Genomic DNA, 23,914 nt, shown 5'->3' on the forward strand with positions numbered 1-23,914 from the left:
CAGCGGCACCGAAGAGGTGGGAGTAACGAATACAGAAGAACGACCACGTTTAATCTACAATTGCTCAAACTTTTAAAATGTGTGGTCTTTTTAATCTAAATCTTTAGCAAGAATACTCTTTAAATCCTACAGAATATTAAAAACTAAAATCACAAAACATATCTTGGTATCTTATTACATAAAACAAATTTCAAAATAATTTTCGGTGCTCCAGTAGAGGAGGATTGCTTACAAGAAAAAAAAAATGACACCCGTCTCTCTTATTCTTCATCGAAGATCAACGGGTTGAAAAGTTCCACAAATTGGGCAAAAAAAAAAACCACTACTTCATAGGTTGCTTCTTTGATAATGAAATGTCCCAACATATACAGGCGATTTACCTTGTCATTAAAAATGCATCTTTCGGCAAACCACTTCAGGCGTCTCGGACGAGCTTTCATGCCTGGCGTCTGCAACAAAAGAATAACGGAATAAGGTCTCTGCACAGTTTTATGTCGTCCCCTTTGCTCTACTTTCCTGTAGAAATATAAAACCAGCAAATAAATAAGTACATTTGTCTGTAAAGGTTGCACACTGTGTGCACGTGCTCTCTTTCTTCGGTTCCCTTAATCGCCATACAATATATAAACTAACATCGTGGTGCCGAAACTGCTCCAGGGGTTGTTTGTCTTGAAACTATCCTGCTTAATTAATAACTCTCAGAAGGCCATTCGGTTGATTTTTTTGTACATTAGAAATGTAAAAAAAAATGTTGAGACAGATATCTTAAGGAGACAATGCTGATTTATTTAATAAAATGATTTTTTTTAAATATCTCTGACGTAAATGCAATGAACAGGTAGATTGTAATGTCTAAACACGTGGCACACCAGCTGTGAGATATGTGGACAGACGTAGATAGTTCGTACACAAAGTTTTTAAGCTTGGCCAGCTTAGAGGTCTACTGATGGTTGACAGCTCTAAAAAGCACATTTCCAACGACAAGGTCAAATCCTCGTAAAAAAACATAACTGTAGTAAATGAAAACATTAGCCCAAAAAGTTATATTTAAAATGGGTTGAATATTTTAAAATAAAACTATGAAGCAAGCTAAGTACGCATGGACTAAAGTCAATTAAAATATACAACTGAACACTGTTGTTTTTAGGTGGCCTTTCAACATGTTCACGCGTAATCATAAATCATGTTTTATTTCAGGATCAACGTTTCAAAATGACTTTACATTAACTTCACTGCAAAATCTTGGTGTTCTACGCAAGCATGCTAAACTAAACACAGGAGGGCAGAATCAAATGGCACAGATTCATGTAAACTGAGTGTCAAAGCCTAGTGTCGTCGGCAGGGCACAAGGTCATGGCTAGTGCTAATCTCCAAGGACCTCCAGCAACCTTTATAAGAGCTCTGCATAATCTCCCATCCATCAGTGAAATTAAGCTGCCTTTAGTTACATTAAACTACAGGCGCAGCGTATAAGCTGGTGGAGTGGGCATCGCTTCCACCTTTGCGACAAGGCAGTTTTGGTGAGCTAAGCGTGCAGTCGTTAAGCAGCTTTGGCGATAATGGTGCTAAAGATGTCAATTTCCCAAGCAGAAATCTAAAGCTCTAAAGCAGCAATGATGGAAAGGATGTTTTAACATATCCTGTAATCATTTCCTTTAGCTAAGAGAAAGTAATCTTCTTTGGTGCTAAATTTCACATTTCTATCTGGTGCCTTTCTATGCCTCAATACGTTTACCTGTATGACACCAATTAAAAGAAAAGTAGCTTTAATTTTTATGGTGTATGTACTTGAAGCTCACGGATGCGTAGGCTGATGCTATGTACTAAAGGAGGTATGCATTGGGCATGTGCACATGAGAGTGTAATGCATGGAACCTTCACAAGTACTACGGTAATTTGCTGACCCTAAAATATACACTTGCACGCATGCATGGCAAAGCGTCTGCGTTCAATCATGTGCATGCATGCACATATAAGCACGGTGCATGCACATGTATGCATGCAAGGGTGCATAGACATGCGCATATATACAGGTACCTGCAGTCCAGACACTAGCAGAAAAAATATACAAATTGCACTAAATTGTGGAATGTCACATTTTTGCAAATCATAAATCATACTTACGTTACACTGATTGAGCTCATTTGACATTCACTTAAAGGTGCAAATACTTAACATTTAAATATACCATATGTATGAATCGATTTAAAAGCGCACACACACAAGAGAATATGAATTAAAGCCAGCGATTAACATTTCGAAGATAGAAATGCAATCTACTCGGAATGGAATTTAAGTCAAGAAACCAGCTCATTTTGAACACGCACACATCTTAATAAAGCTTTCAGAAAAATGTATTTCTATACTCCGAATGAACACCCGAGCACAAGAACAGCATAGGAATGTCAGGGCACTTATCCCAACATGTAAATAAAACATAAAGAGGTGGAAATTAATGTCGCCGTCGCACGCTCGGCTGCTCCAAAGATCGAAAGCAAATTGAAAGGTTCTCCAGGAGCCCGCGCGTCAATCTGTCCGTGGCGCGAACAAAAGGCACGAGGAGCTGGCCAGGCCTCGCAATCTCTTTATGCAAATCCGCAGCACGCGCAATCACACGGCGGTGGGCAAATGGCAGCAATCGAGGGGACAATTCGGGGGGGCCGCATCGTCAGCCGGCGGGCGGCTCGGCACCCGCCGGCACAGAGTGGCCAAATTAATAATTCAAATTGCCAGCGCTCATGCTGGGCTGCCGATGAGTCCGCGCCTCGCGGTTAAAATTGCCATCTTTTTCGCAAGATTAAGACGCTGAAAGACAGCTTCACCTTCACACCCGAGTGAAGACGGTAAAACTGTATCACTGCAGGTAGGTGTGCACAACTTGGTGATGGCGCTTGGCATAAACGGCGACCGCTTGTCACGGTGACCGTTAGCTTTTACGCGCACGCTGCTCCCGGTTGTGACAAGCGAGGAGTGACGGAAGACATTGGGCTCTCACCTCAATGATTTTGAGTGCCTCCGCATGCTTTCCAGTCTCCAAGAAGGTGAAAAAGATGTCGTACAGCATGTTCAACTCTCCCGCCATCTTACTTATGAAGGCCAACGCTGCAATAAAATATTTGGCATTTAGCTACGTGCAAACTTTTTGAAAACAAATGTAATGTTTTTTTTTTATATATATAAAATATTTTTTATTTCACATCCTCCCTCACATCATACATTGCAACATTCTTACATTTTGGACAGCATTACCAGTTGCATAGACGGTATCAGGCACACTGGACTCATGGGGGGGGGGGGGGCGAGGATGTGATTTTCTTTGGAGGAGGGGGGGTTGGCCAGGTCATTGCCATTCTAGGGCTCAGGTATTGAAGACTGGTCTAAGGTTTAGGAATGGACCCCATGTACGTGTATATTCTTCTTCCTTGTCTCTGAGCTTATAGCTCAGAGAAAACGTTTATTTTCATTCCCTAAATGTTCACAAATCCAACCAGAAAATGTTATTTGAATTAGCCTTGCCTAAATTCATCCGCGTTTGCAACGATGCTATGTAATAATGAATCTACTAAACATTGATAAACGCTACAACAATTTAAAAAGCCTAACAAGTTGCCAAATTAATATCCCAAGAAAAATATGACATTAAATAAATAAAAAAATCCGAGAATGACACTTTAGACACTTCAGAAGTTATTTAAAGGCCAATTTAAACTTAGCTAAGCATAAACAGGCAATCATCAGCTGCCATAGGCAACACTAAGCTCGGGCAATTGCAGACTCCCAGCAGTTTTAAACAGACACAGAATGTGTCCAGCTCAAAGTGATAAGCACAGCGTGGAAGAGCAATGCAATCAAACACTGTGCCGTGCTCTGCTGATGCATCCATAGTTTTTTTACACTATTAGTTAAGTGAGGATTTTTTTTAAGCTCTGCAGCAAATAAAATGATACAAGCATTTGGTTTACACAGTATATGATCGATCATTTGTTTGCGTCAACCCCCCCCCCCCCCACATCATATTGAGCTTAAAAAAGTGAGTAAAGTATGTTGGAGGGGAATCTTTTTTGGAACCCAGGTGTAGATACCTTCATGGCTCAAGAATAATAAAAACAAACATACATTTGGCCAAAACCATTGGATGTCGGTGATCATATTTTAATAGTTAATGACAAAAGGCAATTTGCATAGTTACTAAAAAAATAGGCAATCGCTAAAAAAGAATGTATGGAAATGTGTACACCGCGAACAGGTATATGTAAGAGAAATCACTCGGCCTGTAGAAATTCCACTGCCCCCACCCCCAGTGATGCTATGGTCAAAATGTGCAGTCAGAATCCAATTCTTTGTTGCCTTGTTTGCCCTAACTCCATCATGCACAAGTCTCTCATGTGTAACCGTCTTACTGTATTGGTTCAGCCTTTCTCATTTGTAAAACCTTGTGTGTAGCGTCTCATTTGTTTTGGCTCATTCTGTCTCATTAATACTGCGTCTGATTTGTTTTGTCGGTCTGTGTTCTGTAACATTTGTTGTCTCATTAGCATGTGCGTCTAACTCGTTGGTATAGTCTGTTATTTTATCCATTACATTTGCTATAATTTATAAATAGTTTACATAAGTCATAATCAGTTCTTACATGCACAATTGTAAGCATGTATTGAGAGAAATACACGTGTGTTTGTATTGATGAAGGAACCATTACCACTGAATATACTACAAATGCTATAAATAATAATTCCAACAATTAATAACTTGCTGAGAGCTAAGAACTAAGTTATGCTGTAAAATTGCTTTCATTCTTTCAAACATGTTGCACGCAGACAAATGTCAATGCCATTAATCTTTTTCTTTGGTAGCTTCGATAAACCTTCGTAGGTTACACACGGCTTCTCAAGTGCACAGTGATCAAAAGTGATCAAATGAAATTGCCAAGCTCAGGCCTATCTTGTGCCCATGCAAATCAACTCAAGCATGAAAGCATCAGCGCGCACACCCTCTTCAGGAACACCTATAGATGTGACCTTTCGGCCATTATAGTGACCTTTCTGGAGGAGATCCATCTCCCCCTTTTCCACCAAGCTCTTGAGCAGTTCCAGCTTTTGAGGGAAGACCTGATAGTTGTTGGCACATGCCATGCCAGCGTCAAGTGCTCCCGACAAGTCTTCCCTGCAACAAACACACGAGGAAAAGCGGTTGATAACAGCGAGAAGTGTGTACTATACATGCACAACCCTTTATATGTTCCATCCACTGCTCAACGGGGGGGCGGCTTCCCACCCACACTGTGCTGGTTTTGGGGGTTATTTGACCATACTTCACCATGCTGGTCAATGAAGGTTCATGAAGAGAGCATAAGAGGTTGGTGCACAGTACAGTACAACAATGTATTTTTGATGCACTCCCCTCTGCTGACAATTGTAGCCCCCACAGCAACCTACAGCACATGTTTTATGCACAGTGATTGACAATCCAAGCAGTCTATGCTAAACCATGCTTAGCTTCAGAGACCCGATGAGACTGGGTGCATTTTTGGTACTTGGTCATACATGTGTAATAGATAACAGTAGATGTACCCTTAGTATAGCCATCACAGGTCACCAACGGTCTAAAGAATACATGGTTGAAGTGGCCAGATGAACTAGTGATAAATAAATTTAAATTGAAGTACTGTTATGATTATTCTCAAGGAACAATTGACTTTGAAGACTCATTTAAAATGCCAGAACTTGCTTTATGAAAGAAAATAAGTTGCAAATCTTTCCCATGCATAGAATAAAAAAGCGAGCACACACACGCTGCTCTTTAATGGCACAAGGTTGACCAACAAAAAAGAGATCGTGAAATATTCCGTGGCAGACATTCGTGCACGTAACGAATCCCCGGCCCCTGGCGAGTCTCCAGATTGTCATAATTCAGCATCCAGAATTCTTGTGCAATATTTTAGATGGTGACACAGTTGTACTTGCTCTGAGTTCTATTCACTTCGTTGCTGTACTTAATTTGAGTTGTTATGCTTTCGTAATTTTGATGACCCAGGTCACCCTTTCAAAAGAGACCATCCTGGTCTCTTAGTTCTCACCTGGTTAATTAAAGAAACGCGACATGACCTGCTTCAAGTCAATGCTATTTTGCAAACATTGTGAGGATTACAGCACCGTATAGGGAACCATTATTCACAAACAACATATATGGATATACATGAAATTAAGAGCACAGCACGATCCAACAAAATATTTTTTTCCGCAGTCATCTGCTCACAGGTATAACCGACTCTTACGTGCACAATTGAGATCAACTATAATAATTTTTATCGAATACTCAATCGATGCATCGTTACATGCCTACCACACACCGTTGTGTCACACACACGAAATCCAAGCAACCATTTCTAAAAAAATGTAAACGTCTGTAATTGACCACAGGGGCACTGAGCCTCATTTCACTTTGAATTATTGGTGGAAGAGAGCAGCAAGCCGTCACACAGACGAGGCAAAGATGCGATTCGGCAGTCAGTCCTTGAGTGGCAAGTGTTAAAGATGTGGCCAGGCTGTGCATGGGTTGCTTGTAATATCAAGGGTATAAATCAGCTATTGCACACCCTGATGGCACAGGGCCCCACCCAGAGCCTTGGACACCTACCACTGGCACAATACTACATATATTGCAATAGTCACACAAAAACAGGCAACTCCATTTTAGCCTTCAATCTACATTCATTAATTTGAACACTTTTAACTGTGATGATTCAAAATAATTATAGTGACAAAAAACCTGGAATTTATTTTGGGTAGGTTTTTTGTATATGTATAGATGAATGGCATCTTAAAAGAAAATACTAAATTGCATTGATTGCATATACTGTATTTGTTTAGCCCTTCCAGAACAAGTTGGCTCTTAAAGTAAAGTTAATTGTACTGCGCTTGTGAAAAAAAATAATGTATGTTTTAGATCTAAACCTAATGTTTATGACCTTTAGTTTCCAGTGTAGCATAATTAGTGAGCCTTGTAAGCAACTTTTGATTTGAACATAATAACCATTCTTTAATAGTTATGAGTAGTGTTTTAAATACAGTATTTATCTCATTTCACTGAAAGATTAGATGTCTAATTTCAATGTTGAATTCAAAAAACACAACATGTGGCACAAATGTTTACTTATCAACATTTAAAATAAATCCCTTAAAAACCACCCCAGTACAATTTAGGACCAATGTCACTATGATTTAGCCCTTGGAGTTATGCCTTGGTGCGTTGTTTAATGAGCTTCGAATGAAGTTACCTAGCACGCCTTAGCATGCACACACGAAACACCTGTAATTTCCCACCGAGACTCGTATGAAACGGCGAGCGAGGCAAGAGGTTTGCGCCAAAACGAACTGCTAAAAGCGTCCCCCCTCCTTTTGTCCGTCTATAATTTAGTCATCATTCATAATGCATTCCACATTCACATTGGAGGAACCTTGCGGTTGACAGATGTGACAAGTTTACGGCTTATTAGGCGCACCCGCACAATCAGCGGGGAACAAATGGGATAAGCAGGGGAAAAAAAAAGAGAGAGCATGGCACAAGCAAAGCTCCGCTTGCCTAAATACCTTCCGGCTTGGTCACGGTCCGGTGCGCCGCACTTACATTACAGCTCGCAGCAGGACAGCAGGAGTGAGCAAATAGCCCAGCCAGCCTCGAGTGTTGCTAGCCTGTCATTTCCTAATCAGTTTGCCCCAAGGCAGTAAGCACTGGAGGGGGGGGGGAACAATTACTCAACCCACTCAATCCTGCAAGGCTTGCCCCTGGATTGCTCTGATTGCGATGAGCATTTTAAATAAGCTGTGCAGATTCCACTTCACGTCGTTAAAATGCATTCAATATTTTTGTGCTTTTTGATTTTTTTTTTGTTGCGAGTGGATTTAACAATAAAAGTCACTGATTAATAATTCTTCTTTTACAAGTGATTTAAAATGAATTATAATTAAGTGTCCCGTGCTAAACACGATGTAAAATAGACCGCTGAAAATAAAAACAAAGTAATCAAACATCCAATTGCGAGAAACACTAGTCCACTTCATTTGGCAACTAACAAGGCTGACCTAATGTCAGGAAAATGTGCATTTTGTTTGATTTTATGGGCACACTGCATCTAAACATTCGTGATAAATCATGTCAAAACCATCCCAATACTACAATCTTAATGTTCCATTAAAAAGAATTACATGTCAAGTTGTGGTCACTTTACCCCTATTTAAATGTCCAATTGCAGTGCTACTTTGGACTTTAAAAAGTTTCAATATTTTAGGAAAAGCCACCAAATTGCTGTATTTTAAATAGAAATAAAGTAATAATTAAAGCACTTTTACTTAAGATTAACTATGTATTTACATGCCAAACATTACGGTTACACGATGTGCTCAATATTAAATGCGCCAGAGTGCACACATTATTAGCAACGGACAGAAATCGACTGCCTCTGGTTGTGCTGCTCAAGGTCTGTGCGTGGACATCTCTCCCAGGGGCCATGTCCGCATTGCCCAGTGCCAGTCGGCTCGACGGGCGTGCGGGCAGTCCCACGGTCGAAACGTTAAACGCGCAATTTCCACAACTGAGTCAGGGCTGTAAAAAGGGCAATGAGCACCAGCTCAATGCTCATTTGAGCAGGAAATCACAAGACTTTTGTTGTCGTTGTTCCGAGGAGCCCTTTTGGCCGTGCGTTATCAAAGATGGTGATGGTGAGGGCAATGCACGGAAGACCGTGCGTCAACGTCTGCATGTTGAACTTATTTCGCACTGTACGTAGCCAACCGTGCTAATTCGGAGGTGTCAATCGTAGTTAATACGCCAATTACACCGCCGCCGCGCGATTCCTGTGGCCAGGCCTTGCTGTTAAGTAAAAAAAAAACCTTGAGCATGCATACTTTTATTTCCAAAAGAGCCCAACATCCATGAATATGAGGCACGGGCTTGGAAGGGTGCCTACTTTCTAACCGTCACCACACAATATTTGACATAAGGAAATACATGATTGCGTGCCTGATATTCTCTAGCATGATGAAGGTTGCCAAGAATTGTGTGCTTTGATGATTTCACGAAGCTGTTGGAAGCAGAGGTCAAACACCTGCTGTTCAGTGCCAGAAGTGCTTTGGCGATTGCCTGATTCCTCAGAGGTCAAGATTTCAGAATCACTTGAGGGTGAGAGCACAGTATGGCAATTGGTCATGCTGAAAAACCAAATATAAAACCTCTACCGATATTTTGGTTGCAGTCAACATAACATTAAAAGTCATAATTTGATGGGTTTTACCAATAATCTGTATTTACTATTTCGCAAAGCCTCAAATAATAAAATAAACAAAACTCTGCAACTTTTATTCAAATAGGTTGAGGCTGCACAACATATTCGGTTTTATGTTTGTAGAATAATCCAAGGAAATTTTAAACTGCAGTACCAGTTTAAGATCATGTTTGTAACATTATAAAATGAAGTTATACTGGCATAATGTAATTATATTTTATATACCACTGAGCTCTGTTGACTGTTAGATCAAGGTTTAATAAACCACTATTTTGTATATATTTTGACATGTGTAGACAAAAGTTTATAATTGAGTCCTCAAGTGAGGTTCATGGCCTGTAGCAACACTACTCTCATAAACAATCAATAAAGTGTCAGTTTATATCCGACTATTTAGATAAATGTTATCCCCCTCGCCTGCTATGCATAAGGACCTGGGTTTAACTCCGACCCTGACGCCTGCATATTTGGGGTTTGCATGTTCTCCCCGTGGTCACATCGATTTTTCTCCGGTCCACTGGTTTTTCCCTCCACATTGCGAAACATTAATTTAGCTTCATTAGCTGCTATTATAATTCCCAAATATGATCAAATAAAAGTTTTGCTTATATCACTCTGAACATGAGCTTAAAATTACCGGTGCTGGTGCTGGTTATAGCAAGGATGTATGGCATTGCAAGTGGTGCTGGTGTTAGCGCTGCCGGAGGTGGTGATGAAAGTGGCAGTGGTAAGTGTGCTGTGGTGTTCTGCCGCTGGTGGTGGATGCTCACTTCTCAAAGTAGGGAGTCAGCAGCGGATTGCAGAGTAAGTTTCCGGGTTTGGACAAACCCAGTGTCACAATGGAATCCAACAGCTGCCGTACAGCTTCAGCATTTCCAGTGGCTGCCACATCCTGCAGGAGCTGTACAAAGTTCTGCCCTCTCAACTCATTCATCTGCAGTTTCTTGGCACTTAACTCCTTCAGAACTTCTTGTGCCTCTGAAACATAAACAATAAAACAAAAATTACTGAAATATACAACTTCCAAGATATTACCCTGTGTGAATTCTGACAAATTGCTGCACACAAATTAAACAGGCGCTATTCATATTATTGGTTCTTTCGGTAAAGTCACGTAGAAGGGAAACAATAAAACAATAAAAATATAAAACAATAAAATTATCACGACGTTTCGACTGCAACACAAGCAATCATCATCATGTGTGAAAACCACAGCAAGAAAATTTGAAAAAAGTGGCGTTTTTTAAAATATAAAAGTGGCGGGTTTTTTAAAATAAAAAACCGCCACATTTTTCAAATTTTCTTGCTGTGGTTTTCACACCTGATGATGATTGCTTGTGTTGCGGACGAAACGTCGTAAGAATTTTATTGTTTTATATTTTTATTATTTTATTGTTTCCCTTCTACGTGACTTTACCGAAAGAACCAAGAATATGTGCAACACATATTTGCCGAGTAGTGTTTTGTCACTTTCACAGCCAGTGGAAAGTGTGTGGGCTCAGATCTTGCATTCGGGAAGCTCCATGTTCCGACAGCAATCCCTTCCTGAGCAGACCCACTTCAGAGCTCAGCACCTCGATTCCTGAGTATGCCTCAATAACCAACACTACACACCTGTACTTGGCCTGAGCTCAAAATCACTCGTACATCGTGGAGACAACACAGAAATGGAGAAGCGTGCTGCATGACGTCACTCAGTTAAGATTTTTCAGCCATGTTAATGTAAAACATGCATGTAAAATTAGAACATAGATTTTTACCTAAAGTATAACCAAACCTAGGCCTAGGTAAAACATAGTTTAAAATTAACTCTTGCAAAAATGTTTTGCGACCCTAAACCCAAGCCATTGGTGGCAGTGGGAGTGGAGAACATTGGGGTGGCAGGGTAAGAGTAGGGATGGATCAACCCAAAATTGCCTCATGGTTCAAAAGAGCGGTTCCTAGGCCAGGACTGGGCCATTCCTTGGACCAGATCACAGTTTCCAGGAGCCATGGAAATTGCAAGGTATTCACGTGCCAGATAAGCAGATATGCAATTCCAGATTTGCAGTTGCAGCAAAAGGGAATACAATTTAAACCATATTCATTCATCCCAGACACGCATGCCAAAACTGTCCAATTAAATCTAACTACCCAAAGGAATATTAATTTAAAAGCCAAACCCCCAATATATTTCACTCTTCATTATTTCAGAACAGCTTAGCTCTGTAACTCATAATTACATAAGCATGCTGAATGCGCCGCGTCTATGCGTCTGGGGTGCTGGATCTCCTGGTAACGGCTTCTCACCATCAGGTTAATGAAATACTCAGTGGCCGGAGACTGCAGCTTCACTGCGGCCCCACAGGCCACAACGGTCATCCACACTGGGAATTATTTTGTGCAAAACCGTGTCATTAGCACCCAAGATGGCCCAGCAACCCGCTGATAATAGCACTCATTTCCCAAAGTAAAAGTGCAAATGCGCTCTGCAGCTGGCTTTTTACCAAAGCCATTTGCACCGGTAATTAATAGCAATTACGTCTACATTTATGCAAGAGAGGAAGTGGGGTGGGAGCCAAGGGGTGGAAGGAGGAGAGGAGTGGGGGCAGGGGGAGGAGGGCGCGAGGGTGGTGGGAGGGTAAACTGGCAGAAATGTGCCTAGTTAATTCGTTAAACACAGCTGCACAATACATGCTAATGACGAAAACAGCTAAAATGTCACTTGACATGACCAAAATGTGATTTGGAATGCATCATTTGGTGTAACTTTTAAACATTAACACAAACAAGGGTGCTTTTGTAACAGCATTTCCAACCAGGACTCCTACACAAAATGGTGTGCATTAGTAAAAATGATAATAGCAAGCGTAGAATTTGTGTGTGCCAACTATTGAGGTATTTAGTGCAGAAATGCACGTAAAATAATGTTTGGATGGCATTTGGTTACTAGAAAGTGGCCAAGGGCATCCTACTTGTACATTCACGTAAATGTGTTTTACGTATAGATTGAAAAACACAAGCCAAAATAGTTATTAAAGTTACGCTTCAAGGTTCCACCTAAATCGTCAAGCACTGAAACTGTATTGTGAACCTTTGTGTTCTTGAAACCTAATGACTTTGATTAGCACAGGTCATCAGACACATGGCTATGGAGATTTAAAACAATTGTAAATTCCCCATCTAACACCCCAAAGCAGAACATGAATTAAGGCCATGTGTAAATATAGGTGTGTATCCAAATGGAAAAACCCAAGGAAATGTTCCATACTCTTTGGTTCTTTCTTTACCGAAAGAACCAAAGAGTATGGATCATTGCAGTCACGAAAACTTCAAATCTACAAGGAAATGTTGTTAAAATATTGCTCCTTATTTTATATTTGCAAGAGTAGCCCACTGTCTGTCCGCCATTTATATAAAGCAATCATCGCCAGCTACTGACAGACTAATCCCCCAGGTCATTCTTGTGAATACGACTTGCCCTGGTCTCTTGAGTTCTCACCTGGTTAAACAAAATATACTTGAATTATTATTGATGGTAAAATCCCACCGGATGTACGTAATAAATAATATATTTTTTTCTCTCTCAAGACTTTTGCAAAAAAAGTGTGCAATTCAGCTGCTCACTCACCCTGCACCATCCCATGAGTGGCGAGGAGCTTCAAGAGCAGAATGTACTTGGACACACCGAGAACAGCGTTCGGGTCAAAACGGTCTCTGAAAGAAATTGCATGACGGTACTTAACAAAGCAAAGATGTTTTATAGCACCTACAGTCACTGTGTTCACTTTTTAAAATGTATTTTCAAATAACAGCTTCAGCATACCTGCTTTCTTAAAGTATAAAGACTTTTGAGTCAGAGGTGAATGAAAGTACATTCCGTATGGCTGAAGCAATACAACTGAACAAAATAGGTGAGCATTAGTATTCACAAATAGCAGCCTCTTATAAATCAAGTGAGAATTGTGCTTACTGGGTTAAGGCGTTTAAGATGCAGAAACTTCTCACTTCTGAACTTGGTCAAATTAATATTCCTTTGCAAGCCAATTAAAATGAAACAACCATGAACCTTGGGTTGCTGCTGTGTGGTGCGATCGTGAGCACACCGGACTTGCAATGCAGAGGTCGCCAATTCAATCTGCCGGCGGAACCGTTGAACCGATGGTGCAAGTTTCTTCAATCAGCCCGCCCACCCAGCAGTGTAAATGGGTCCGGCACAGTTCGTCAATCGGCCGGTAACATGTGCTCGGGGTATAGTGTGGGAGCTCCAACCTATTCCAAGGTCCAGCGTGAAAAAGTGGGCCAACTTAACTCTACAGGGGCTGTCTAGAGCTCTCTCTAAGTGGAGGACCTTCCACCAGCAGTGGCGTGAGTCAAGCAATTGCAAGGCTGCGCCTTAATATTCACCAATTTTAACTACTTTTTACTGTGGTTCAACATTCAACATTGTTCTGCTATAAGGAAATCCCACTTACAGTTCTTTCTTGATATTCCAGGCCTCAGTGACGTTGCCGTGCTCACAACAATGTTTGAGCAGTGTCGCGTACCCTGCTACCACCATGTTGGCCGAATACTCAGACTTCACCTCCAGGGCTCTCTCTAAGTTCTGCCAAATGGAAAAAAACATTTCCAGAAGGTAAACCTTAGTTGCAAGAAAACGTAAAGGACTACATTCGTGTCTGTTCTTTTATCATTTTATTCCAAATTTGACATCAGCCTCATCTAATGAAGTGTGTGTATTTGCAACTCTTGGAGAGCAGTGAATACCCGGTTATACAGGACATCTGTGAAAACGAGCTTGATTGCTCATTAGATTCCTCCAGTCTAAATAACAATTCTGATTCTACTGGACAATGGGTCACAAGAAGAATAAATCACAAAAATACTTCTGAAATTCATTCAAGTGACCACTTTTAGCCGACTGTGAGGAACACACTCCCAAAAGCTCTACGACAGAGGAATATGAATTGGATTAACCTGAAGGCAAATGTGTACCTATAACACAGACATTCTATTGTGCAGCGTGTAGCTTCTTGGCAGCGTTATTACTGCGGCACAGTTGCAACTGCATAGGCACCATTGTGTCAGCACACAAATGCAATTAACCCAAAATGTTAGCCTGCAATAAAAAACACAGGGGTAAAAATCGCGATTGTCCCACAGCAAATTTATCTTCCAACATTTCCTTCACAAAGGAGGTCGTGAAGCTCAATGGGCTGTCACCCGCTGAAATAAATCCCCCCCCGCCCCCCCCCCCCACGGAAGGTCTGCGACGCACCTGCTGGCTGCACAAGTTCCGGATGACATTGCGCAATGTTTCCTCCAAGGGCAGCGCCTCTTCCTTCAGGTGCTTCAGCTTCTCCTCCGTTTCACCCTGCAATCCCACAAATAGACACCACCACCCCCCACCCACCCAAGCACAAATGGTTTCTTGTTAGCCTGTTTAGACCCATTAATGAAATTACTGTCAGCCATGAGCCTATTCCTAAATAGCTACAGTACTAGTACACAGCCACCTATGCCTACTAAATATCAGTCCACACACTACACAAAATACACAAGTACAGGGCTTATTTAATTATCTCATTCCAGCTCTTACACAAGCATGCACACATAATAATGCATCTATTTTGTAGACTTGTACCTTCTTTCGTATAGGAACTGCTTATAATGGAACGTCTAGTTTGGTGATCCACTCAATGGATTCCTGAGATGTTCAGTGGAGAAATTAAGTTCCTCCCACAACAGATTGTAGTGGGCAGATTGACGCTATATGTTCCTGGGTATGGGACCAATAGCCACAGTCGCATTTAGTTAGGCCCATCACTCATCTTCCACAAGTGAAGAAGGTGGCCACATCACACATTTCTGTAATGGGTCTAAACAGGCTAACATGACTTGTACTAAAGTACATCTACAAGTTTTGTTAATCGACTGCGGGGTGAAGGCCTGCCCACAACGTCTGGGTCATGAGGGTTAAGTCACCATACTTCAGCATCGTGGTTCGTGTGGGTTGGTGAACGTGGGGAGCAGACTTGGGAGCACAGAAGTAAAGTGCAACAATGGATGTTTGCTGCACAGAAATATTATACACAAAGCATACTAAAGGAAGACAAAGACCCCCATATAATCTTCTTTGGTTCTTTCGGTAAAGTCACGTAGAATGAGAATAAAATAATAAAAAAACAATAAAATTCTCACGACGTTTCGGCCACAACACAAGTGGCCTTCTTCAGGTGAAAGGGACAGACCTGTTGGGACGACAGGTCTGTCTGGGACGACAGGTCTGTCTGGGACGACAGGTCTGTCCCTTTCACCTGAAGAAGGCCACTTGTGTTGTGGCCGAAACGTCGTGAGAATTTTATTGTTTTATTTTATTATTTTATTCTCATTCTACGTGACTTTTCCGAAAGAACAAAAAAAGATGAATCCTTGCAGTCACGAAAGCTTTAAATGGAAACCCCCATATAACATAAACAGATTTTTTGCGGCAAGTGCTTTTAGCGAGTCGACCTAGGGAAGGCCCAGGACCTGTTCAGAAAATCATCACTGGCATTGGCCACGAGCCGGAATTAAACTCGAGTCACCCGGTTTGAAGTGCCACGGTGGCTAGGAGATGTTAACTACCTCGCCTGGTATGCAGGTCGACCCCAGCGCCTGTATATTTGGAGTTTGCATGTCTCCCCGTGGTCATGTGGATTTTTCTCTGGGTCCTCCAGTTTTTCCATCCACATTTCGAATTAACATGTGTTTAGAGTATTTGTTTGTTATAAATTTCCACATAAGCTACTTCGTTGAGCTATCATTTGTGGCCAGGTCGTTCCTAAAAATTTGCTATATAGCTCAGTGGGCCTTACCTGGTAAAATAAAAAGAGTTAAAAATGTTTTAGATTAGAAGCGCAGAATGCTAACCATTGCGCTACTGTCCCCATATTACCACTTCTATGTATGTTGAACTTACTTCGCACCATACATAGCCAACCGTTGTAATTGGAGGTATAGTCTGAACAGACTGTTGGGGCAAGTGCTGTTAGCGAGTAGCACCGACATACCATACACACGTAATAACACACACGCACACACAAATGGAAATGTGCAAACACGTGTATGTATGCACAGACCAACTCGGACACTTCTTGTTTCATGTTCCACTCTATTTCTCATTAACAATAACCACTGCATCAGCTATACTGCCAGTAAGCAAAGTCAAGAGCAGCCCTCTTACCTCTAAGAAAAACCTCAACCAATGCTCCAGCATCAAGGCGTGTGTTGTATTGCGAGACATTGTCGTACAGATGACATTTTAACCTAAAATCCTATCCACCCAGAGGATTTGAAACATTTTGTGATGCTCTTGAATGTGCATAAGATTTATTAAAGCCACTTATTGGGCTTAATCACAATAGAGATGAATGGTAACTGGACAAAATGCACTGAACATTTAAAAGATCAGACATTTATAAAGCTCAGATGGCATGTCTATATATAGCTTGGGTGTTAACACCATGTGTTGGGTTTAAGCCTAGTACAAATGATTAAGAATTGGTCAAATCCCCTGCACTATGCTAATTCTTAAGTGTTCCCATTCGCACTGAAAATACATTTCATTTCACTGTAGATGGCAAGCTGCGGTGTGCATATAACCGTAATGTGCTCTCAAAAATAAATATTCCGTGAACTTTGGAAAAAGCACTGGGGGAAGGAAAGATAGGTTTGATTGACACAGTGTGAATGCGCACCATGTAGGCAGTTGAGGACTTATGAGACACCAGCAGTGTTACTCACCAAATAGGGATTGTGATCACTCATGGCTGAAGCATGTTCCACGAGTAGGTAAACATCCTGCATGTGAAAACATAAAATCCCACAATCATTCCGATTCAAACACGTAGCATTCTGAGTTAAATTTATATTTTTAGACTCGACAGTGAAACTTCCAACATCAAAATGCTGCAATGTGACTTTGGCCATCACTCACCTTAGTGAGCCCTGGAGCGCTACGAGAATCCAGCAAGTTTTTTAATCCATAAAAGCCTTTCATCTGGATCTTTAAGTTCTGTTTCAGGCGACAAAAATAACTCAGCTGAGCTTAAAGACGAATAGGCTCCACATGCGTTAATTCAGTAGCAGCGTGTGTGCATTGATGCGTGACGGTGATGGCTCCAGAAGCTACAACAATGAATGAGTACAACAATGGATCCTTCAGCCCCGTAAAGTGGAACGCACCATGGACTTCAGCTTCTGAAAGTACGTGCGAAGGTGCGTCTCTTTCCTCCGTATGTCTTCCGCCGACATAGACTCCAAAAGGTTGCTCAGGAAGAAGGACAGAGACTCTGGCGAAACACGCAGGATTGATGGCATGGATATTACAACCAATGATTCATTCCAACATTCTATTGAATGCAGGAAAAGATGCAGAACTGCAATTTTCTTGCTCAAACCAATGCTGACGGAATGGTCTCCACTAGAGGGAACTCTAAAAAGCCCTCGTAAAATATATTTAATATTTATTTCAGAAATATGTATAAAATGCAACTGTTAAATTATTTAACGTGGTTTTTTTTCAGCTTCAGTTTTGTGAAAGCCTTTTTTTTATATTTACCTTGGAGAGAAAAGCTACCCTTGAACCGGGAGTCTGTGAAGAGCAGTTCTGTGATCTACAGAGAAGTTACAATTAAAGGTTAGCACAAACAACCAATACGGACACATCATATGACTACCATTTATTAAGTATACGATATATGTAAATAATACACGTTTGTATATGCTTATATTTACATTTCTGATATAACTTTGTAACGCAATGAGATGGGTAACGTAAAAAAGCAAAAATAAGCATTCGACAGATGGCTTCCGTTAATCAAAATTTCTCCAAAAAAGCATCAGACTCAAAAGTGTCACGAGTAAATTATTTATCATTCAGATTGCACGTATGAGCCTTCGATGCCAACGCTACACAACTGAAGCCTTTTGTTAATGATATATAAAAGAAACATTACCTTGGCCTGGCAATCCACATCATTACACCTGCAGGTGGCAGCACATACAAAACAATACAATCAACCACGCACATCGTGCTTTGACGAGCATGCATCAGTTTTTTTGTTAATGAGTGTTGCCGTTTAGTACATTTTAGCTGTTTGTTTTAAAACGGACGGTAGATGTGCTTCTTACTTCCTGAACGCCATTGTGAGACTTCCCCTAAAGGTGTTCATGTCTGTAGGTGGAAATGTGGGGGTGGACACTGCAAGAGACAAAGACAGAATTGCGATATGAATACACAAGCAGGCACAACGTGTAGCAATACCCCGGGTAACGTCGGGGATGCGTTCCTGAAAGGTGCAACAAATAACGAAACTACGCAAATTAAAGCGATTTTAGTCTGCACGCCACAAGAGCTAAACCAAGATAATGGGAGGGTATGGTGAAGCTGTGTTAATGCGCGCATCTTCATTCCAGACATACCCATGCGATATTAAATACATTTAAAAGGGAAATTTGTGGGTGTGTCTGTTCGAAATGTTTAGCATGCTAACCCAACATGCTACAAACTTGAAATTTGGCATGTGGGTTGCTCCCATACTGTACACAATGTAAGAAATATAAAAATAGACTTTTGTATTATGGGGGGGGGGGGGAGGAATGACCATTACGTGTGGCGTCAACCCGCATACAGGACTGGCGAGAATCGATATCTGGTGAGCGTTTGTGGTATTTATTAAACGGGAATAGGCCGATTCTAAAGAAATCTACAACCTTCGATTTAAAGAATTGATTCTTGGCGCACGAGCGTAAGTTTTTTTCTCCACCGCGCGATGGGTTTTATTTTAGTTAATCAGGTAATGATCAAAGTTTTCTTTTCATTTATCATTAAATTGCTTAAATATATATGATTATATGAATGATAAAAAATTGGGTTGTGTGCAAACTTTACATGTAGCACGTTAAACGTTTCCCCCCTAAGTAACATGGCTAAACGGTACACTGCAAATGGGTCTTTAATGTAAAAATTCATTTAGGTAAATTTTTAATTAAAAGTACTTTTAATTATTACCTATAAAAGTCATTTTTTGTCTGTCTGTGTCTCTCCGTCTGTCTACGCAATTTGCGACGCTTTTAACTCACAAAATGGGGTTTACAGTTCTAACTTTAAAGTAGTTCAATTGACCATTTAATACTATTAATTATTCTCTTACTGCGCCGAGCGCGCGCCAAAGCACGCATCTTCGCACGCACGAAACGTCGTGGTTCCCATAGCAACGCACGAAACGTCGTGGTTCGCATAGCAACGCACGAAACGTCGTGGTTCCCATAACAACGCACGAAACGTCGTGATTCGCATAGCAACGCACGAAACGTCGTGGTTCGCATAGCAACGCACGAAACGTCGTGGTTCGCATAGCAACGCACGAAACGTCGTGGTTCGCATAGCAACGCACGAAACGTCGTGGTTCGCATAGCAACGCACGAAACGTCGTGATTCGCATAGCAACGCACGAAACGTCGTGGTTCCCATGGCAACGCACGAAACGTCGTGGTTCGCATAGCAACGCACGAAACGTCGTGGTTCCCATAGCAACGCACGAAACGTCGTGGTTCCCATAGCAACGCACACCCGCGATCGGTGACGGCGGGGGAAAATTCTCATTCGCTTTAATGTAAAAAGACACAACGCTGAGATAATTCTTCAAAGTGTGATGTCCTCTTCACTCCCTCCCACCCCAATGTGTGCCGTTGCTACTATAGTCAGTATATACTGCTATAGAGTCTGCAGATACTACTATAGAGTCAACAGATACTACTTTAGAGTCAACAGATACTACTATGGAGCTAGTAGTTACTACTATAGTCAGTAGATCCTGATATTGAGTCAATAGATACCACTATAGATTCAGTAGGTACTACTATAGTCATCTGCAGAGTCAGTAGTTATTACTGTAGAGTCAGATACTACAATAGAGTCACTAGATACTACTATAGAGGCACTAGATACTACTCACTCTATTGTATGTAGGGTGTTTAGGTATATATGCCTACACGGGAGTAAAAATATTTGTTTAGGGTGGCGAGGGGGTCGACAATTTTCGGAAACCTTTTTAGATCAACTATTTACCCCCCACTTTCTATAACTTGTTTTACTTATAATTTTGTTGACTGACAAATGGACAGACAAACTGCACACCGGGCTTTCACAATATCTTAGTATTTGTGTATGTATATGTTATGTTTATAAGTTTTGAAATATATTTTTCACCCGGGCAACGCTGGGTACTTCCCGCTAGTATTAAATATACTGTGCTCAAAACTAGTGGACAGCAGTAAACTTTTAAACATGGTACAAGAAGGAAGTGCACTATAAAAAATATATCACAATACTGTACATAAATAATATATTATACTCTACAGTACAGTACATTTCTTTATGCGTAACCCAAAGTAGTTCGTGTCGCTTGAGGCGACACAAATCGGGTAGCGGTATTGAGTGATGACGTATATGCTTAAACGACGTAAAAGGAGACGAAAATCGGAGTATTACTATACACAAGCATGTACATTAAACATGAAGGCCACAAGTAAAACAAAATATGCACATTCTGAAAAGCACCAGTTCTTGAAAATGCAAGTGTTCAGCAGAGCTACAAAATGTAAAATGTGATAGGAAAAAAGTGAATCTTACGTACACACGTCATAAATCTGATCTAGGTTCCCAGAAAATGCCATGTGTCTGATCTCTGCCACGGCCGTTTCTTCCTGGTTCAAGCCTATTTCCTGCACACATCACACATCATAGTCACACCTTTAAACATCGTTTCTCATCACTGTTATCTCATTGTCTCATACTGACATCACGTCTATCACCAGCTTTACGATTGATATAAAGAGAGCGAGCACAGCTGACTCTATTGTGAAAGACAAACCGCGTAACACTGACACAGGCAGATGACAAAATACGCATAGCAGGCCAGTAACTGACGGTCTGGCTGTGAATAATGAAAAACATTCTGATGCATACCGTAAGATAGTGAATCACAAGCCATAACCGAACAGCTGAGGTTTTTGGGTTTGTAAATGTATACTGGACAGGCATTACCCCTGATGTTACCGATTTCCGGCCACCGCTAGCACGCTATATGAACCATCCTTGTCCCCCCCAACCATTCACCAACTTGCACTGCCCTGCATGGTGAAGTCTGGTAAAAGTCCCACCCCCCCCCCCCACCATAAAAAAATGTGCAATAAATTATCAATATTATTTTAAGGAGGCTTTATGAGAAATAAGGCTCTGTTTCAGGTGCCAGGGTTAGAATGACACACGTTACACCGCCATCACGGTGGTAGGCGCTGTAAAAAGCCCAGGGATTAGGGGTTCACCTGAAACTTGGCTCGGGCCTCAGCGTAGGATGAGAACACGGGTATAACGTAGGAGGTGAAGGTCTCCTGGTTGGGCTCCACACCCATGTCTCTCATGGCCTTCAGCACATCCAAAACCCCTGCAAAGCATGAGGATAGCCGTGATGTCAACTGATGTAGATTCTGAAGATCGCGACGCGTGCGTGAGAATCAAAGTTTTCAATCCAATGTTGCCACGGGTTAATATCATCCCTTCAGCCACTATAAGCTGTTATATTTAGCAATGTAAAAACAAATATCTCAAATCAAATCGCAACCCTGAATCATGACAATTCATTGGATGATATGGGAGGTGACTCGTGACACTTGTAATAATGAGCAATACGCCGCTTGCAAGGGGCACATGCAACCCAGAATTACCAAAACAACAGAAAGGCAATTTCTAATACATGATGAATGCTTGCAATGTACACCAGACTGGCCAAATTGTAAAACTCTAATTAGACCAGTGTGATCTACTATATGTGACCAAGTACCAAGTTTTAACTCTTTCCAAGCCAACGAGTTGCCATTGTTAAAATACAATCAGGGTGCATAAACGTGCTCTGTTAAACAGCACTAAAATGTTGTTAGCAGGCACAAAAACGGGCAATGTTTTGGGCAAACTTTAAACCCAGATTTGTGGCCAAAAACATATCAACATTGATTGCATTAACTCATATTTAATCAATGTGGCCCACACCAAATAAACTAAAAACCAACCATCTCAGGTTAAAGTGCCACGAAACACAAAGCTGGCCAGAGAATATGTTGCCCCAATGAAGAAGGTAAAGAGGCAATGCCTACCTTGTTGGTTCTTTAATTTCTGCTCGTGTGTCAAGAGCGGCCAAAAGAAGTGTGGCCTGACGGGCAGACCTGTCTTGGAAGCGTGCTTCATCAGCTGGACTGCCATATCTTGGCATGAACACGAACACAACAAAGAAATGTATGACAAGCATATTACACTATTTTTTGTCAATTTACATTTATCTATCATGCTTGTCCATGCATTTACTTATCAGATGGATATTCGACTAAAAGGTGACATGGTCCGTTTGAGAAATGGCACAACATAAATCCGGCACCCACCCTTTTTATTTGCTTCCAAAGCACAGCGGAGAGTGAACATGAGGGCAGAGGTGTGCATCTGTTTCTCCTGCAGCGTGTCACAGAACTTCACGAGTTTCTCCACCGGCTGAAAATAAAGTAATGAGAGTGACCACCTTGTGAGTTGTGTCACCCACATTGATTACAATGACAAATCCCGTGCTCCCCAAAAACGAATGAAAAATGTCAAAGCAAATGTACGTTACCCTGTCAAGGGTGACACAGTGGCGAAGGAAGAACTTTCCAATGAAGCTGTCCTGGTTAATGCGCAGGGGTGGGAACGAGAGCAGCACCTGGAAGGCCGTGTCCTCCAACCCGTGCGTCACCAGATTCAAACAAAGATTCATGGCATCTGCTTCCCCCAAAAAAGGGTGAAAGAGAAAAGAGAGAGGTTTTTTTTTTTCCCTTTAAACAAGCTGAACACTGCAAAATAGCAAACAAATTGGAAAACACAAATATTAAGGCGTAAAATAAGGGATAACAATCAGAAAATAATGTACAATCCATTAGACTGGGAGTTTTATGCTATCTGAGTAATAAGCGAAATAAACGAATCAGTCTGATTTTTCCCTATTAAAGCCATTTAATGTTTCTACTAGTTTTATGAAATATGTAGCAGCAGCTGGTAAAGTTCTGAAAGCTGCCAATAAAAGTCAATTATATTACTGTAAGCTATCCACATTTGAAAACCTTTAAAACTAAAATCACACATGCATCCTCTTAAATTTAAGTCACAAGTATACTATTAAATACGGTGGAGCGGTGGGGAAGTGGCTATCACACAGGAATATAAAACCATCAACCCGAGTTGGATTTTCAGCAATGGCTCGCATCGGTGGCGAATGATATCTGAACCCGGTCTTGGGTCCCAACCACTTCACCTACATGCGCTGTCCAACTTGATGAAGTATGGTCAAACAACTGGCATGCCCAACACGGCTTACATAGGCCTTAATCCATCAGTATATTGTCAAAAATAAATACTTTCAATACTATTATATGTCTTGATTTGAAAGCTATCATGACTGCAGGAATCCATACTCTTTGGTTCTTTCGGTAAAGTCACGTAGGTATAAAATAAAATGAATCACGACGTTTCGGGCGCAACACAAGCGTCCGTCATCAGGTGGGTAAGCATGGTCTGCTGTTGAGGCAGACTGT

General features: G+C 41.2%; 1 protein-coding gene across 1 annotated transcript in view; it reads right to left on the reverse strand.

The window, feature by feature from the left end:
* The window catches only part of LRPPRC (leucine rich pentatricopeptide repeat containing), a 44,918-nt gene that overhangs the window by 15,226 nt on the left and 5,778 nt on the right, over positions 1-23,914 (reverse strand). The window contains exons 8-25 of the mRNA XM_032948052.2: positions 22,960-23,105; positions 22,736-22,841; positions 22,454-22,561; positions 21,629-21,747; positions 20,938-21,025; positions 18,431-18,500; positions 18,256-18,283; positions 17,859-17,913; positions 17,483-17,589; positions 17,235-17,312; positions 17,042-17,098; positions 14,535-14,630; positions 13,732-13,862; positions 12,888-12,973; positions 10,048-10,255; positions 5,036-5,160; positions 2,996-3,102; positions 381-449 (exon numbers count right to left, since the gene is read on the reverse strand). Of these exons, the coding sequence (XP_032803943.2) occupies positions 381-449; positions 2,996-3,102; positions 5,036-5,160; positions 10,048-10,255; positions 12,888-12,973; positions 13,732-13,862; positions 14,535-14,630; positions 17,042-17,098; positions 17,235-17,312; positions 17,483-17,589; positions 17,859-17,913; positions 18,256-18,283; positions 18,431-18,500; positions 20,938-21,025; positions 21,629-21,747; positions 22,454-22,561; positions 22,736-22,841; positions 22,960-23,105 (1,784 nt within the window). The remainder of the gene's footprint in view (positions 1-380; positions 450-2,995; positions 3,103-5,035; positions 5,161-10,047; positions 10,256-12,887; positions 12,974-13,731; positions 13,863-14,534; positions 14,631-17,041; positions 17,099-17,234; positions 17,313-17,482; positions 17,590-17,858; positions 17,914-18,255; positions 18,284-18,430; positions 18,501-20,937; positions 21,026-21,628; positions 21,748-22,453; positions 22,562-22,735; positions 22,842-22,959; positions 23,106-23,914) is intronic.

Source organism: Petromyzon marinus, chromosome 6 (genome assembly GCF_048934315.1).
Source record: "Petromyzon marinus isolate PM22_M1 ecotype Great Lakes invasive population chromosome 6, UKy_Petmar_22M1.pri1.0, whole genome shotgun sequence".
Classification (NCBI taxonomy): domain Eukaryota; kingdom Metazoa; phylum Chordata; class Hyperoartia; order Petromyzontiformes; family Petromyzontidae; genus Petromyzon; species Petromyzon marinus.